At 41.1% G+C, this 14561-nt stretch overlaps 1 protein-coding gene across 9 annotated transcripts in view; it reads left to right on the plus strand.

The window, feature by feature from the left end:
- Bend7 (BEN domain containing 7) overlaps positions 1-14561 on the plus strand; it is a 100651-nt gene that overhangs the window by 74114 nt on the left and 11976 nt on the right. For 2 of the 9 annotated variants that reach the window (XR_012442163.1, XR_012442160.1), the window contains 2 exons: positions 4459-4512; positions 11761-11978. Coding sequence is in view for 5 of the 9 variants with exons in the window: in XM_020169231.2 (XP_020024820.1) it covers positions 4459-4512; positions 11761-11834 (128 nt within the window). In the remaining 4 variants the exon portion in view is untranslated. Of the gene's footprint in view, positions 1-4458; positions 4513-6208; positions 10372-11760; positions 12810-14561 lie in introns of those variants that run through there. The other 7 variants (XR_012442162.1, XM_020169234.2, XR_012442161.1 and 4 more) reach the window with 6 other exon arrangements.

Genomic DNA, 14561 nt, shown 5'->3' on the forward strand with positions numbered 1-14561 from the left:
CTAGTCCTTAGCAGGGGATTTCCCCCAGTAGGAGTATCCAGCACAGTGCCAGAGGCTCACGATCACACCTTAGGCAAACTCCTGCTGGTTTGGTGCTCAGTCATACCAGGCTTGGTCCAGGAGAGGTGTCCCTTCATGTGGTCACCAGAAATGTTGCAGGCTGGTGTCAAGAGTTCTTGCTGCCATAGGCCAAAGAATTGGCTTGTAGGGCAGCGGATTGACTCATGAGATAACAAGGTCAGCACACAAAGTAGGATTTATTAGAAAGGAAAAGCTGCCCCTAAAGACAGACAGGGAGCCTGGAAAATTGGTAGCTCCCTGCAGAGGTGAAGGCTGGGGCTTTTCATGAACACTTTAACTCTGGGTTAGGGTAAGGGTTAGGTGGGTTCTTTCCATTGGCCATGGATTCACGCACACGAGCTCTGCTCGATGAGCTGGTCTGTTTACCCCTTACTGGGGGAAAACTACCTGAGAACATCCTATCTATCAACCGCATGGCAGATTTATGAGGCCATGTATCTCCTTCTCAGGGTGCAGGGCCATAGTGCTCTCCATGGGGGATGGGATACTGACTTATTCATCTGTCCCTTAGGCTCCCAGACCCAAGAGTACTGACTGCCACCAACTTTATACTAATCTAAGGCAGGTAGCCGGTTACTGTGTGTGTGACTGCTCCTTCCTACTTCACAGCACTGGTGGGAGCAGTTGGGGAAATGTGAGAAATACTTGGAGCTCCCTGGGAGCGGGGAGGAAGTAGGAACTGATGAGCCTAAACTATGGATGTTCCCAATTGCAGGGCTTCTGACCACCTGAGAAAGCAGAAGAGGCTTTTGTGTTCCAGAGTGTGTGCTTCTCACTAAGAAGAGTGATTAAAAGTCCCTAAAAGGACTTGAAATTTTTAAGAAAAAGTTTGAAGGTAGAAGTCATAAAAAGTAGGGAGGTACCTTGTTGGGCCCCAGGATAAAAAATAGGACGTGCAGTTTAAATTTCATTCTTCAGGTCCTGTGCCATGCTCCCCATGTTATACATGATCAGTCCTGTTTTTCCTTCTCTTGTCAGATGCTGAGACCATGATAAGTCCTGGTGTCTCTTCCCTTCCCCTTCTCTCCAGCCAACACACCTGTGCACATAAGGATGCACCTCCACAGTACCACAGACACACTGGCCAGTGAGCATGTCCTAACCATCACAGCATTTCTGTTAGTAATTCACATCTTAAATGCTCATTGTCCCCCACATTTGTCTGTTTCCCCAAACTGTAGCCTGCACCTCCACCCTTGCTCTGAGAGCTCTTTACTGAGGAGCTCAGCACATTGTCCAGTCCTGTTCTGCAGGCATCATGATATTTGACTTAGGACATTTTAACTTTTGACCACCAGGTTTAGGTACTCTGACTGGGTATTTGTGATGTGTTTTGAGTAGGTTCTATTAGTGACTGAGAAGTGGAAGATGTCTGTAAGACAGAGCCCCCCTGACATATAGCACACCAGCCAGGACCTGCCAAGAACAGTTTGTCTCTCGGTTTGTTACACCCCATTCTCCATCAGCACAAAAACAAATTGAAACTAGAGCCCCTCATATTTCCTGAAAGGGACCAAGAAGCCTGGATCAAGCACTTGTGCTTTTTTGTCTTGATTATTATCCATGTAAACGATAATACAAACAATGTGTCATAGATATTCCTCAACCTCAGCCTTATTTATCGTATTTGGCTCAGTTCCTAGAATTAGGAACAAACTCTGACCCTACCCTAGGGGCAGAGCTAACCAACTAACCACTTAAAGAAGTCTTCACTGCCTCTAGGAGAAAAAGGGCCCACACCATTGGAAAGATCATTATGCAAATCCAAATAGAAATGCATTTGGAGCTCACATCATATATAATAATTTTTTCCTGTAACTAGAGTGATTCCTTTCCTGGTATGGATTTTTATCATTTTCATTAGACCACTTCTTCAGCTGAAATACAGTTTATTATTTGTGTTAGATCCAAAAGTAAAGCTGCCACCACTATTAAACTTTCACTGGACTTGCTCAGTCTTTTCCAAATTTTACAACACGAGTGTCACCAGGGAAGAAAGATGGTAAACTTGCTGTTACAGACAGATGTTGTAATTAAGTTTAAGCAACACATTGATGTCCTTTATCCATGATGCTTGGCCTATGTTAATGGAGCTAGTACATTCTAATTTATATATAAAATTTACATACATTTTTGTTGTATATATTCTGTTCTGACAAAAACACATAATTATATAGATGTGTTTATAAAAAGTAAGAATAGCTGAATTACAAAGTTAAGATCACCTTATACCCCAAATTGAATTTTGTTAGAATGAAATGAAAACCAATTATGTGTGCAGAGAATGTTGCTAAAGTATAAAATGAACTGATCTTTGAAGATCTGCATATGATTTGTTTGGACTGTTAGTAGCAAAGAGACTAAGGGCCTGGACTTTAAGCACATTCAGATCCTTGACACCATTGCTTACTAGCTGTTATGTCTTTACCTCTGTTTCCCATGTGTTAAAATTAGCATAACAAGCTGGGTATAGTAACTCACACATATAATCCTAGCTATGTGGGAGACTGAGATCAGAAGGATCATGGTTCCAGGTAAAAAGTTCAGGAGATCCCAACTCAGCCAATAGCTGGACCTGGTAGCATGGGCCTGATGCTATAGCTATGCAAGGAAGCACAAAGAGGAAGATTTCAGTCCAGGCCAGCCTGAGCATAAAGCAAGACCCTAACTCAAAAATAGCCAGTGCTAAAGAGCTGACAGAGTGGCTTGAGTGATAGAGTGCCTGTGTAGCTAGCCCTGAGTTCAACCCCCAGCATCATCACACACACACACACACACACACACACACACACACACACACACACACACACACACATACAATGTGTATAACAATAGACCTATTCTATAGGGTTTTCTATGGATTAAATAATAACATACTGCATATAAAGTGCTTAGTAAGTGTTAAGCATTTAATAAATTGTGATGGCTATCATTGTTATTATTATTTAAATTATTTACTCTTTAAATCCTAGTCAGAGAACTGTGTAGCTCATTTACCTTTTTTAATCCATTCAAACCAATTAGAAGAAAATAATGTCTTCTAAATACAAAATGACATATGTTTTTATTGTTTTTAATACATGAAATAATTTTAAAACCCAGAGAACCAAACTTAGAAGCTTTTTATCCAGAGAGAATTTTAGTATGTATTGTTTTTTTCTTTAAATCAGTTTATAAAATCTAACCATGCCATGTATTCTCGTTTGACTTGCATATTTTTATGCTATTAAATACTCATCGACATAATTTTTGGTGATTTCTACTCTACTCCACCCAACACTTACCTTGACTGTGCCATCTCTTCTCCACATTTTCTCTTTGTGGTGAAATTGACAGGCCAGCAGACAATAGGTGTTTCACTAATGCCAGATGTACCCATCTGAGGACAAGATGTTAGAGGGTGAACTGGAATGGAAATCTTGAAACATTTCTAGTTGTGTTTAAACCCTGATGGGGTTGAAAGCACCAGCAATGACAATGAGAACATAGTAGTGCTTTTACTTTCCACCAACTCAGCACTACGACACAATGCCAGTGCCTGGCCTCCCATGGACAGGTGCAGCCCCCAGGGAACAGCTGAGAAGACCATAACCCGGGGACATAGCGGGTGCCACTGAGATTATTCCCAGCCACCAGAGCAAGTGCTCCCTCTGTCCCTAGCAAGTTAGGGAAGACTGACATGTCTTCCAGCTCTCAAGAGACTTTTGGGCCTCTTCTGTTTGCATTTAGTGAAAGGCTTTTTTGTGACTCAAGGATCTCCTTTTTCAAAACTCTAAAGGAGATGGAAATATACATCAGAGAAGAATAAGGTTTGCATTTCAAATCACAGAAATGTAGGCTCTTTTGAAGAAACGTGTGTTTCTTCTCCATGACTCTCCGTGACTGATGCACGGCAGGGTTAGACTGGCAGTTCGAGGACCTGAATTTCCAGGCATTTCCAAAGAAGGTTTCTTGTCAGGATTTCCTAAGGCTGTCAACAGGAGTGGTTTTGGAGGTAACGAGTAGTTCTACCACAGGAATTCACTGACCCATGTGCTTCTAGTGACACGTTTAAACAGTCCACCCCAATGCTGGTTGTATATGTTTAAGTCCATGTAAATAAGTGGAAATGAACTGAAATCACCAGTGATTGGCAGAATAATATTCAGAAGATTTTTTTAAATTTTATTGCAGGAAGCTGGTTTTCCATCATCATCATCAAAACAATTTATTTAAATAATGATGCTAAAAATCCATATGTACCAGCTGAAGCAAGCAGGGAAAAGAAGGGTACAAACTGCCATGTATGCTGGAGTTATTTTAATTGTGTTACTATATTCAGCAAAATGAATGTGCTCTCTGAAACTAATGAGATTTGTGTTTTATGTTTGTAACCAGCAGAGGTAGCTGACGGTGATGAAAGACTGGACGGCATTTCTCTACCACCAACAGGTAAAACACATTTACATTTTCATCACCCGCTGGAAAATACAGCACATGAAAATATTTGCATTGAAAATGATTTTACATTAGAGATGTGGATGCTTGAGCAAGCTGCTTCTGTACCAGGCCAAAGCCCTAGCATTCAAGGCTTGTCAAGGCCCAAGGTTCAGAAAAGTTTTTCACATTGAATATAAAAAGCATGCAAAGCAGCATTTTTCTCACACTGTTTCATGTTCATAAAAATCTCAGAAATGCAAATCCTAAGAAATTAGTATCACAACACTTTGCCTTACCAAACCTTTAGATACTAAAAAATACTTTAATATGAAATGAAATTTCACTTTAGACCAGGGATCGCCAGTTCTGTGTGGCCAAATTTATGTCTGTTTTGTCTTCTTTCACCTTCTCCAAAAGGCCTTTGAGAGGCAATCCATCAATGTTCTTCATACAACAGACATCCCGTAACTACTGGGCTTTAATTGTATGATTGAATAAGCCAGTTCATCCAGTGTGACACACTCCTGATATTTGAGCCAGATCAGCTGAATGCAACAGTGCATTGGAGCATTTTGCTGCACACAATTGTGTTAAGCCACAGTCATGATTCTGACTCTGAAGTAATATTTCTGATCCTGGCTTCCTGCCTAAGTATCAGTTGATGCCTGAGATCCAGAGGGACAGGTATCTGATAAATGATCTGTTTGTCAGTTTATTCACTCCCTTGGTCTCAGGACCCTTTATTGACTGCTCTCAAAAGAATATCTGAAGATTTTGTCCACAAAATACAGATACCCTAAAGAAAGCTCTAACTGAAAAAGCTCAACTAATATTTTTTCCTCTAGCTTTGGCATGGGGTAAGATTTTAATTAAATTCAATACACACTAGTGGAGTATCTAGTCTGTATAGAGGACTGTTAGTAGTGTTCCTAGTGGTCACATGTTCATTGATAGCACATATCTCAAGGAGGCTACTAAAGCAGAGTTCATAAGTGAAGGATGGGCACATGTTAACGAACTTCAGAGTAACGAGAAGACCCAGCCTCGTAAATGATGCATTGCCTTCTCTGTATGGAGTAGCTAAGCAACAGATCAATGGACAAATAACTGAAACAAGCCACATGATGCAAAAAGGATCTGCCTGCATCCGGTTTTCACCATACATAGCCATTATGTAACAGGGATTTCTCTTGTGTAGCTGTTTCCACATTTGTGAATGAAGAGAATTGAAATATGTGATCTCTGTCGTTCCTTCCCAATCCAACATTCTCTAATTATCAGGACAGTTCAGATCGGCCTTATTCTTCTGAGCCCCAGTCCATTCCCAGAAGGCGCAGAACATACTAATCATAATAACAACCTGGTGCATTTCAGGGTCCCTGGGAGGAATCTCATGCTTTTCTGTTGTGTCTCCCAGGGTGCCCCTCTCCCACTGCCCCCCGGACATCTGCACCACTTGTCCTGTATGTCATATGACACAATGGGCTTCTCTTTTATTATCTAAAGACCATGCCCCTTGAAATAAAACCTTTGCATTTAACTATCTAAAGATAGAAGCAGAGATGTCCAAATAACAAAAAAGGGCACAGGGATTACTAGAACAGTCTCACAGAACTGGGAAAATTTTCAAGGAATCTGAGAATGAGAAGGAACTTGAGAGATCATCTAGCCCAAACCTTTCTTTTTATCCAGTCCTTTTATTTTACAGGAAAAAAAGCCTGAGGCCCAGAAACATTAAATGACTCCCAAGGTCTCACAGCTGGTTGATGGCCTGACCGGAACCCAGGCCCCTGGACTCCCAGCCATTACACCATAGACCTTTCTTGTACCTAAGCCAAAGCCAGCTTTTCTGTGCATGTTTCTTAAAGATCCTATGAGATGATGGATGTACCAATCCCTTTAGGATTCCATTTCCATTCTCAGTCTTCACAGTTATAATGTTCATTGTCAGTGTACCCAAAGTTCACAGAAGTTAAAGCTCATTTAGTCAAGCCCTTTCTCAAGGTTTGCCCAAGGCTATGAGGGCATAATGAAGAAAGTTGCAGCAGAACACTCCTGCAGATCTTTTCACTAGACTACTGACAGCTATCAATACAAATTACTCAACAGCATAATAAATAAGAAGCTTTAGTATTTTAGAAAAGGGGAAAAGACGTCACAGATTGGTGCTCAGATTCATAGTAATAAAATTAAATAATCTGGAGAGTCTAGCATGTGTTTTGATTGCCTCTCTGAAGTAAAACCCCAGTCTGGTGGCTTTGAATGCAATGCTAATACTCCTTACATGTGTCCTAATATGAGGGTCCAAGTGGTGAATTCCATGGACTGCATCCTCTGACTCAGCCTCACTGGGCAGAACCATGGGAGCCACTGAGGGCTCTGTTAAAGACCTTCACTTTCTTATTTACCCGAGCTAGCCACATTTTGTCCTTTTTAATGATTCAACATTGCCTTTATTGCCTTTTGAGGTCTTTTTTTTCTCCTTCCAATTTTGTGGGGTAGGTGGGGAGGAATCCTTAATTGTTGCTGTGACCAGGAAGTAACCATGGTAGGGTTACAGTCAGGCAGCCAAATGAAATTTGTTTCCATCTACTGCATTTAAATAACCTCTATTTGTCTGATTTTAACAAAAATGAATACAGATTGTATAGTGAAGAAATGTTACTGTCTTGATTTACTTGATTTATTCCCACTTCATCCCATTCACTGAATCTTTTGAGCTACTCCTGACCACCAGTCTGGTGTTGGGGTCTGGTGTAAAACGCCTGCCATCAGACCAGAGTGAGAGGTGAAAATGGCTACTTAAAATGCTTCCACACAGACATGGAGAGAGTGCTGGACAAGGAAGAAAAACCTCCCAGGATTTGGGACCAATTGGCAGTTTAAAAAAAAAAAGCACAGAAATCATGAAGTAAGACAGTACTTTCTAAAATTTAAAATTGGGATTCCGAACTTGAAATAGGAAAATATACATCTGGGCTTAGCAATTTATGTTACAAATTGGCATTTTTTTACATACTTTTTTTTAAAGTGTAAGGAAAATATTTAAAATTAACATTACCTCCCCGGCTTTTTCTCTATATTTATTTTGTTTATATAATGGAGATCAAATACACAAAAGTTTTGTTTCCTGCAGTCTTGGGGTTTTATTAAGAAACATTTTTCCATATTATTACAAATTTTCATATGCATTATTAGCTGCGCAGTATTCTGTTTTCCAGGTAAATCCTGTTTTATTTAGCTCTTTTCTATTACTGGATGTTATGTGTACATACCCTGATAGTAACACATATTCCTCAGCTTTCCTTTAAAACAAAATCATTACAAGTTTCTAATTCCTGAAGTAGCTCATTTAGCACAACTAAAGCCTTGGCTAAAAACTCAGCAACTTAACTCCACAGCACAGGCACCTCCCAGCGAATGAGAGGGACTTGTCCAGAGCACCTGGCTCCAGCCATGTGGTCATATGTACAACTCCCCCATGGAGGAATGGATCCCCTTCACTGTGTGTCTCTGTTGTAGGTAACATATCTGACACCAGGGGAGAAAGCACGGAGGACAGAGAGCCAGGTTCATTACCTGGATGTCATTTTAGTGACCTTGGTCATTACCGTACCTAACTCTTCCATTTGCGTCTCCTCAAAGATCCACATAGCGTTTCAGGTTCCTGCAAAGTGGGGGTGTTCTGTGAAGCTTACCTGTCATGTTTGAATAGTTCCATATTGTTCCTTCGTAATATGTGATAATCACACCTCTACTTTGGTACCAGATTTTTTTAAATTGTTTGTAGAGTTGGTTTGTTACCCTCTAAAGGGCCAGCATTAATTAATTCATTGTCCATCATAAAGAGGCCAGTCTCTCCTTGTTTTGTTCATTAATAACCTGAATTATGTGAATATACAGAGTTTTGAAACATATTTATTTTAATATAAATTGCCTAGCTGCATATAAAGGAGAATGGCTCTTTCCAGGTCTAAAACAATGGTTGTGAATGCCAAAATTAATTAGACCTTTCAAGTGTAGAAGAACAGTTGTTTTGAGAGACAGGATAGCCTGACCTATTAAACTAAATGATTTATGATGTCAGTGCACCCAGAAACAGCCATTTGGATCTGAATAAGTGCAAATGATGTATGAATTCTTAGAAAAGAAAAACCTTTGAGTTGTGACACTGTGACAAAAATAAATAAATAAAAGGCGAAAAACTCAAAGTAACCAGATACCTGCTAGATACCCAAAAAACATTTAAGCAGATGCTTTTAATGGAGTGAACTGCAGTTTTGACGTTGTGTGGTGACAGACCACAAGTGGACATGCTTAGTATTCTGTAGTTTATTTGGCTCCTAGTATACTTGCCCTCCACAGTATATAAAACCAACATAAGAAAAATCTGGATTTATTTTTAAGGAGATAGCCTGCTATGTGGGTATTTGTTTTCCAGAATTAGTTACCTCCAGATTTCTTTCTCTAACAAAATAATTGGAAATACCATTTATTTAGCAACAATACATTTCCTTCTCATTTGTTATGTAAAGGAAGTCACTTTAAAGCCTTGTTACTTGACCCAAAGGTCAAAAATTGGCATAAAAGAAATTTGACTATAGATGCACCAAACTCCAGGGTTAAAAAACAGCTACACTGATAGCAGTAGCACTGAGTTAATCTACCTGTTTGAGCCAGCCGCTACTGTCAGCCTCACCGTTCACTAGCAAGTGAGGGAACCAGGAGTGGGGTAAGTGTTGTCCAGAGCCAGGTGACTATTCAGCAGCCAGCTAGACATGGAACTCAGAGATCCTTACCTACCCTGTCCAAGGTACTGTGTCACATGCACTGAAATGCTAAACCTAGAAACGGGAAGGACAGTATTGCACCAAGACCAGCTAATAGCTGAAGGTGATGCACAATATCCCTGTAATGTGACAAAAACATGGTTTTAGATGTGGCTGTGGATGAGATGTGTTACATCTCATATATACATGTCTTTTATTTCCTTTTGAAGCTACAAGGTAGGTTCAGAGTAATTATTTCTGTCATATATTTTAGTTTGCCTTTTCCATTGCCAGCCAGTAAGCAATCCCTTTCCTGAAACCAGTCCCTTTGTTTTATCAGATGGTCTGATGAACTTTTCTGTGCAAACCAGGGCTTTTGTTTTTCTGCAGCATATGCTTTAAAAATTGTCTTCTGCCTCCCAGAATGAAATGTTCCTCGAGGGACTAGAAAAGATTAATTAGTGCCCTTTCACTCCATTAAACTGTGATTAATATGTTGCTAGTAAAGGTAGAAACATTTACTTAAAACCAGACTTCTGGTAAATATGCACCATGAACCTTCAAAAGCACTTCCTTCCTTCCAAGATTTGGTTATCACTTGGAGTTTTCAGTACTTGAGGAGTGATAGGGATTGTTCAACTCTCAGATATGTGTAGTGGATTTACAAGTTGGAAATACATATCAAAATCTGCAGCAGTAAAATCATATTTTGTAAATTAAAATTGCATTTGTGTTAACTTACTGTGACTACTGTTCAAACTTTGTTCAGAAATCCTTTTTATAGGCTTTCTTAGCAAAAAGAAATTCCATGTCAATGGATAATGTGTCTCAATCTTCTGTATATATGTTTTATTAATATGTAAATATTTAGATTTTTTTAAATTACTGTGTTCTTTAAAAAAAAGAACTCAATGCAAGGCTAGTTGTGAAGATGGTGTATAACATTGTGTTGTGATATCAACTCCCAAGATGCTCTTTATGTCCGTTCTGGAAGAATACAATAAATTACTTTAATTGAATGTGCATGTGTCCTGCCTATGCGCCAGGCTTCTTGTGTTTATGAATTCAATGCAACTCATTAATTAAAAGGTATTTATGAATACTCTGGTGATCTTCCTCAGAAGTTATATCTCCTTATGAAGTTAATTTTTAAAAATAAAACAACTGAAATTGCTACTGGCATGAGAGTCTTCAAATGCTGTGAAGTCACACACTGTCTGGCAGTCAGATCAATGGCTATAGCAAGTCCCACAGAAACACTTGAGCATTAAGTACTGAGACGCTTGAAGCCTAATTTTAAATGAATTAGGTAGCTTTATAATCTTCATCTAAAAGGTTAAGCCCTGCTTCCATGGAAACAACACATCAGAAGGGCAGATCAATCTTCTCCAATGTGAGTGGCCTCTGAAACGTGATTGCTTTATTCTCCTCTGAACACAGGAGGGCGCTGCTTCCCACTGGACACCTGCCCCCTCCTGTCTCCAAAGGGCATGTCCAGTCCCTCAGCCTCCCCTGACTCTGAGCATGCAGCACCCCCAGCATGGCTCCATTGGGGCTTTAGTCTAGGGTCTAGGGTCTATTCCAAAATGAAGGCATCTGTGAGGAGGGGTGGGTGTGGGGCAGTAGGGAGTAGCTGCTGTGCAAGATAACAGCTGGGTGGAATGGGTGGAAGCAGGAGGCAAGGCAAGTTGCTTGCAAATGGAGATATCTAAAGTACAGCCAGTCTGGATCTTCCACACACCTCCACCTTGAAGCCAGGAGACTGGCACCAGTCTTCCCCTCCTGACACATGCCTTCTAGCTTCACGGGTCCCCTTATGTCCATGGAATTGCTTGTTGGGGACCCAATTCACATTTTATGGCCTAAGCTTCCTGGAATACCCTTGCTTCCGTATCCTGGCAAGAACTGGTGCTTTCACAAGGGAGGGGTGAGGATAGGTAAGACACCTAAAAAATTAGCTAGCATTTGTTGCCCTCAACGCAGAGAAACTAAAGCAGATACCTTAAAAGCAACTGAGGCCAATAGGAAAAGGGGACCAGGTACTAGAGAAAAGGTGAGATCAAAAAGAATTAACCTAGAAGGTAACACCCACGCACAGGAAATCAATGTGAGTCAATGCCCTGTATAGCTATCCTTATCTCAACCAGCAAAACCCCTTGTTCCTTCCTATTATTGCTTGTACTCTCTCTACAACAAAATTAGAGATAAGGGCAAAATAGTTTCTGCTGGGTATTGGGGGGGGAGAGGGAGGGGGTGGAGTGGGTGGTAAGGGAGGGGGCGGGGGCAGGGGGGAGAAATGACCCAAGCCTTGTATGCACCTATGAATAATAAAAGAAAAGAAAATAAAAAGAACTGGTGCTTTATAGTTGGCGTGGCAGAAGGACCTTACCAACCTTTCTAATCTGGTGCCGGGGAGAAGGACCTAGTTTTGAGACAGAAGTCTCCACAAGAAGGGGCCTCAACACCTGCCTCCGTTTTCTTCCTCCTACAGGCTCATCCCTGCCCAGTGATGGTGGAGGAGGGGTGCTCATTTCCCAGCTGCACCTTAGCTCCACAGTCCACTGAACACCAGCTGGGTCAGCCCTTGGACAATCCAGGTTAGGATGCAAGTGAGAGAGCCAAGGCTAGGGAGGCACCTGGCACCTAACTGCACCAAGCCTCGTTCCACCCCAAGTTAGGATGGTGTGAACAGCCACTGGAGTATGTTACGTAAGAGAGCTTTGCTATTCCTGTCTTTCATTGATCTGTCTGGCTAGAATATGGAGCATTCAGCTGTTGGGAGAGCTGTGAATACATAAGAGAACATGGGAAGACAAAAACTCACACCAGAGCACAAGAGAATCAGCAGGACTCCTTGACTGCTTGGGCTGGAAGAGGGAGGGAGTGTCAAAACTAATACCTAGGGTTCTAGCTGGGTTGGTAAAGGTCTCATTTGCACTCACTAAGGTACAGAACACAGAAGAATGGTTTAGAGAAGGATGGCAGGTGAGTTCAGGTTTAGATATTCCTGCATTCATTCACTCATTCATTTCATGACTGTTTACAAACTGTGAGGCGTTACACTAGGGCTGGGAACACAGGAGCCAGCCAGACATGCACCTGCTCTTTCAGAGTGCACTCAGAATGTGTGTCACCAGACAGGGCACAGATGGCAGAACCGTGGGGGAGACACTGGCATGCAAGGCCTGTTTGTGTTCCTGAACAACTTTACAAGGAGGAGAGAATTTAAACTTGGAAGCTTTGTCCCAAACTAGAAGCGATCAGTATTTGAAGCACCATTCGATCCTCATGATTCAACTTGCAACTAATCATCGTCAAAAGAGGTGTTAGTGACTATCCTGTCACAAGTAGTCACCAGGCTCTGTCAAATCAGTTTTTTACTTTCTTCAGGTCACTTGCCACTCTCTGGAATTACCTTGCTTATTTAAATGTTTATTGTCCACTTTGCACTGGAATGTAAGCCTCCTAATGGCAGGGACCTCATCTATGGGCCATTAATATTTCATTAATATTGTAAGAACTTTTGTAAATGTCACAGTGCACCCCTAACACAACAATAATAAAATTTTTTAAAGATTTCAGACCCTGGTGAAAACATTTGTGGACACCTTCCCTTTTGCGTGAGGTTTATATTAATGTGAACCCTAGTCATCCTGACTACAGGGAATCATGGTCCTCTGGTGCTTTCTGTTGCTTTGACACAACATGAGAAAAATCACCTTAAAAGAAACAAAAATTTATTTTGGCCCACAGTTTGAGAAATTTCAGTCCACGGTTGCTTGGCCCCGTTGCTGTGGCCTGTGTAGAAGCAGATGACCATGGTGGGGAGTACATGGCAGAGCAAAGCTGCTTACCATGATGGCCAGGAAGAACAGAATGAAAGTAAAGGACCTGGGAAAAATAGATCCTTCACAGTCATGGCCGCAGTCACCTGCTTCCTCCAACTATGCCCCATCTCCTAATATCAATCCATCAAGCTGTGGATTAATCCATTGATGAGGTGAGAGCCCTCATAATCCAATCACTTCTCAGTGGCCTCGCCTTTGAACATTGCTGCCCTGGGGACCAAGCATTCAACACAGGAGCCTCTGGGGAACATTCCAGATCCAAACCACAACATGAGGTTTGGATCAGTACTGTCAGCTACAGCACAAATGCTGAGTCTTTATCAGAGAACCAAGAACCAAGCCAGTGGCAGCACTGTACTATGTTGACACCAGGAAAAAAGGGAAGAGCCAGGCAGTAAGGCCAGCGAAGGAGCCACAGTTTAGATCATGCCGACTTCCTTTTTCCCTATGTCACCCACTTGCTTTCATAAATAGTGGAGAAATGTAACAATAGGTGGACCAAAGAAATGCTGACTGTTCTCACTGAGGATTTCACAAGTATATATCTATTATTTATTTCCACTTTGTTATCAGTAAAATTAATGTTATGTGAGACGTAGGGGGAAAAAAAAGAAAAAAAAAGCCAAGAATTGATCTAGAAATGAAGTTCAGGTGGGATAATACCCAGTATGCTTTATACATACTGATAACTCAAAGTTGGCATGAAAAGGGCCTTTTAATTGGTTTCTTTTTTTACCATTTTAATCTGTTCACTGAAAAATTGAAGGACATTTTAGACCTAAACTTTGAAACTAATGTACTTTAGATCATTCTTTTTAAATCCTTTCCAAAAATGCAGCTGATGTCAACTTGTTAAATGGAGGAGCTGATCAGAAACCAGCTCTCTTTATCTCTTTCCAATGTGTGAACCCTCCAGCCTAAGACTGTGACAGATTCAAAAGGTGGAGGGCCCTCGATGTGAATATGGAGTAAAAATCAATTTTCCAAAGGAAATGGAGTATCCTAAGTAGTTTCAATGAAGTGGTTGACCAGTTGCATATTTTGTCAGAAAGGCTACTTTTTGCTATATTCTAGCAATGGAGGGAGAAAGAGAATACATTCTAATAGAAGGTCCTGCTACTAAATTAAGTATCCTCCAAAGGGGCTGGATTTCTAACCACTGTATAGAGAAAATCAGAAGTGGCTCAGTCAATCACCGTGCTAACCCCACCCCCCTGTGGTGATGACCATTAAAACCTTACACCATCCTAATATGAAGCAATACCATATTCCTTCACTGTGTTCCTCACCGATGCTCCTTGTAACATGGACCGATAGATATGGCAGTGTTGGCTCTCATTAAAATCTCTGTGTGTGTTTACATGATTTATGCCATGTACTGCTCAGGTGTGTTTGGCCTCCTATCTCTATTAATGTCAGTGTTCCCAAGGAACTGACTGCAGTG

The sequence above is a fragment of the Castor canadensis genome, chromosome 15 (genome assembly GCF_047511655.1).
Source record: "Castor canadensis chromosome 15, mCasCan1.hap1v2, whole genome shotgun sequence".
Lineage (NCBI taxonomy): Eukaryota > Metazoa > Chordata > Mammalia > Rodentia > Castoridae > Castor > Castor canadensis.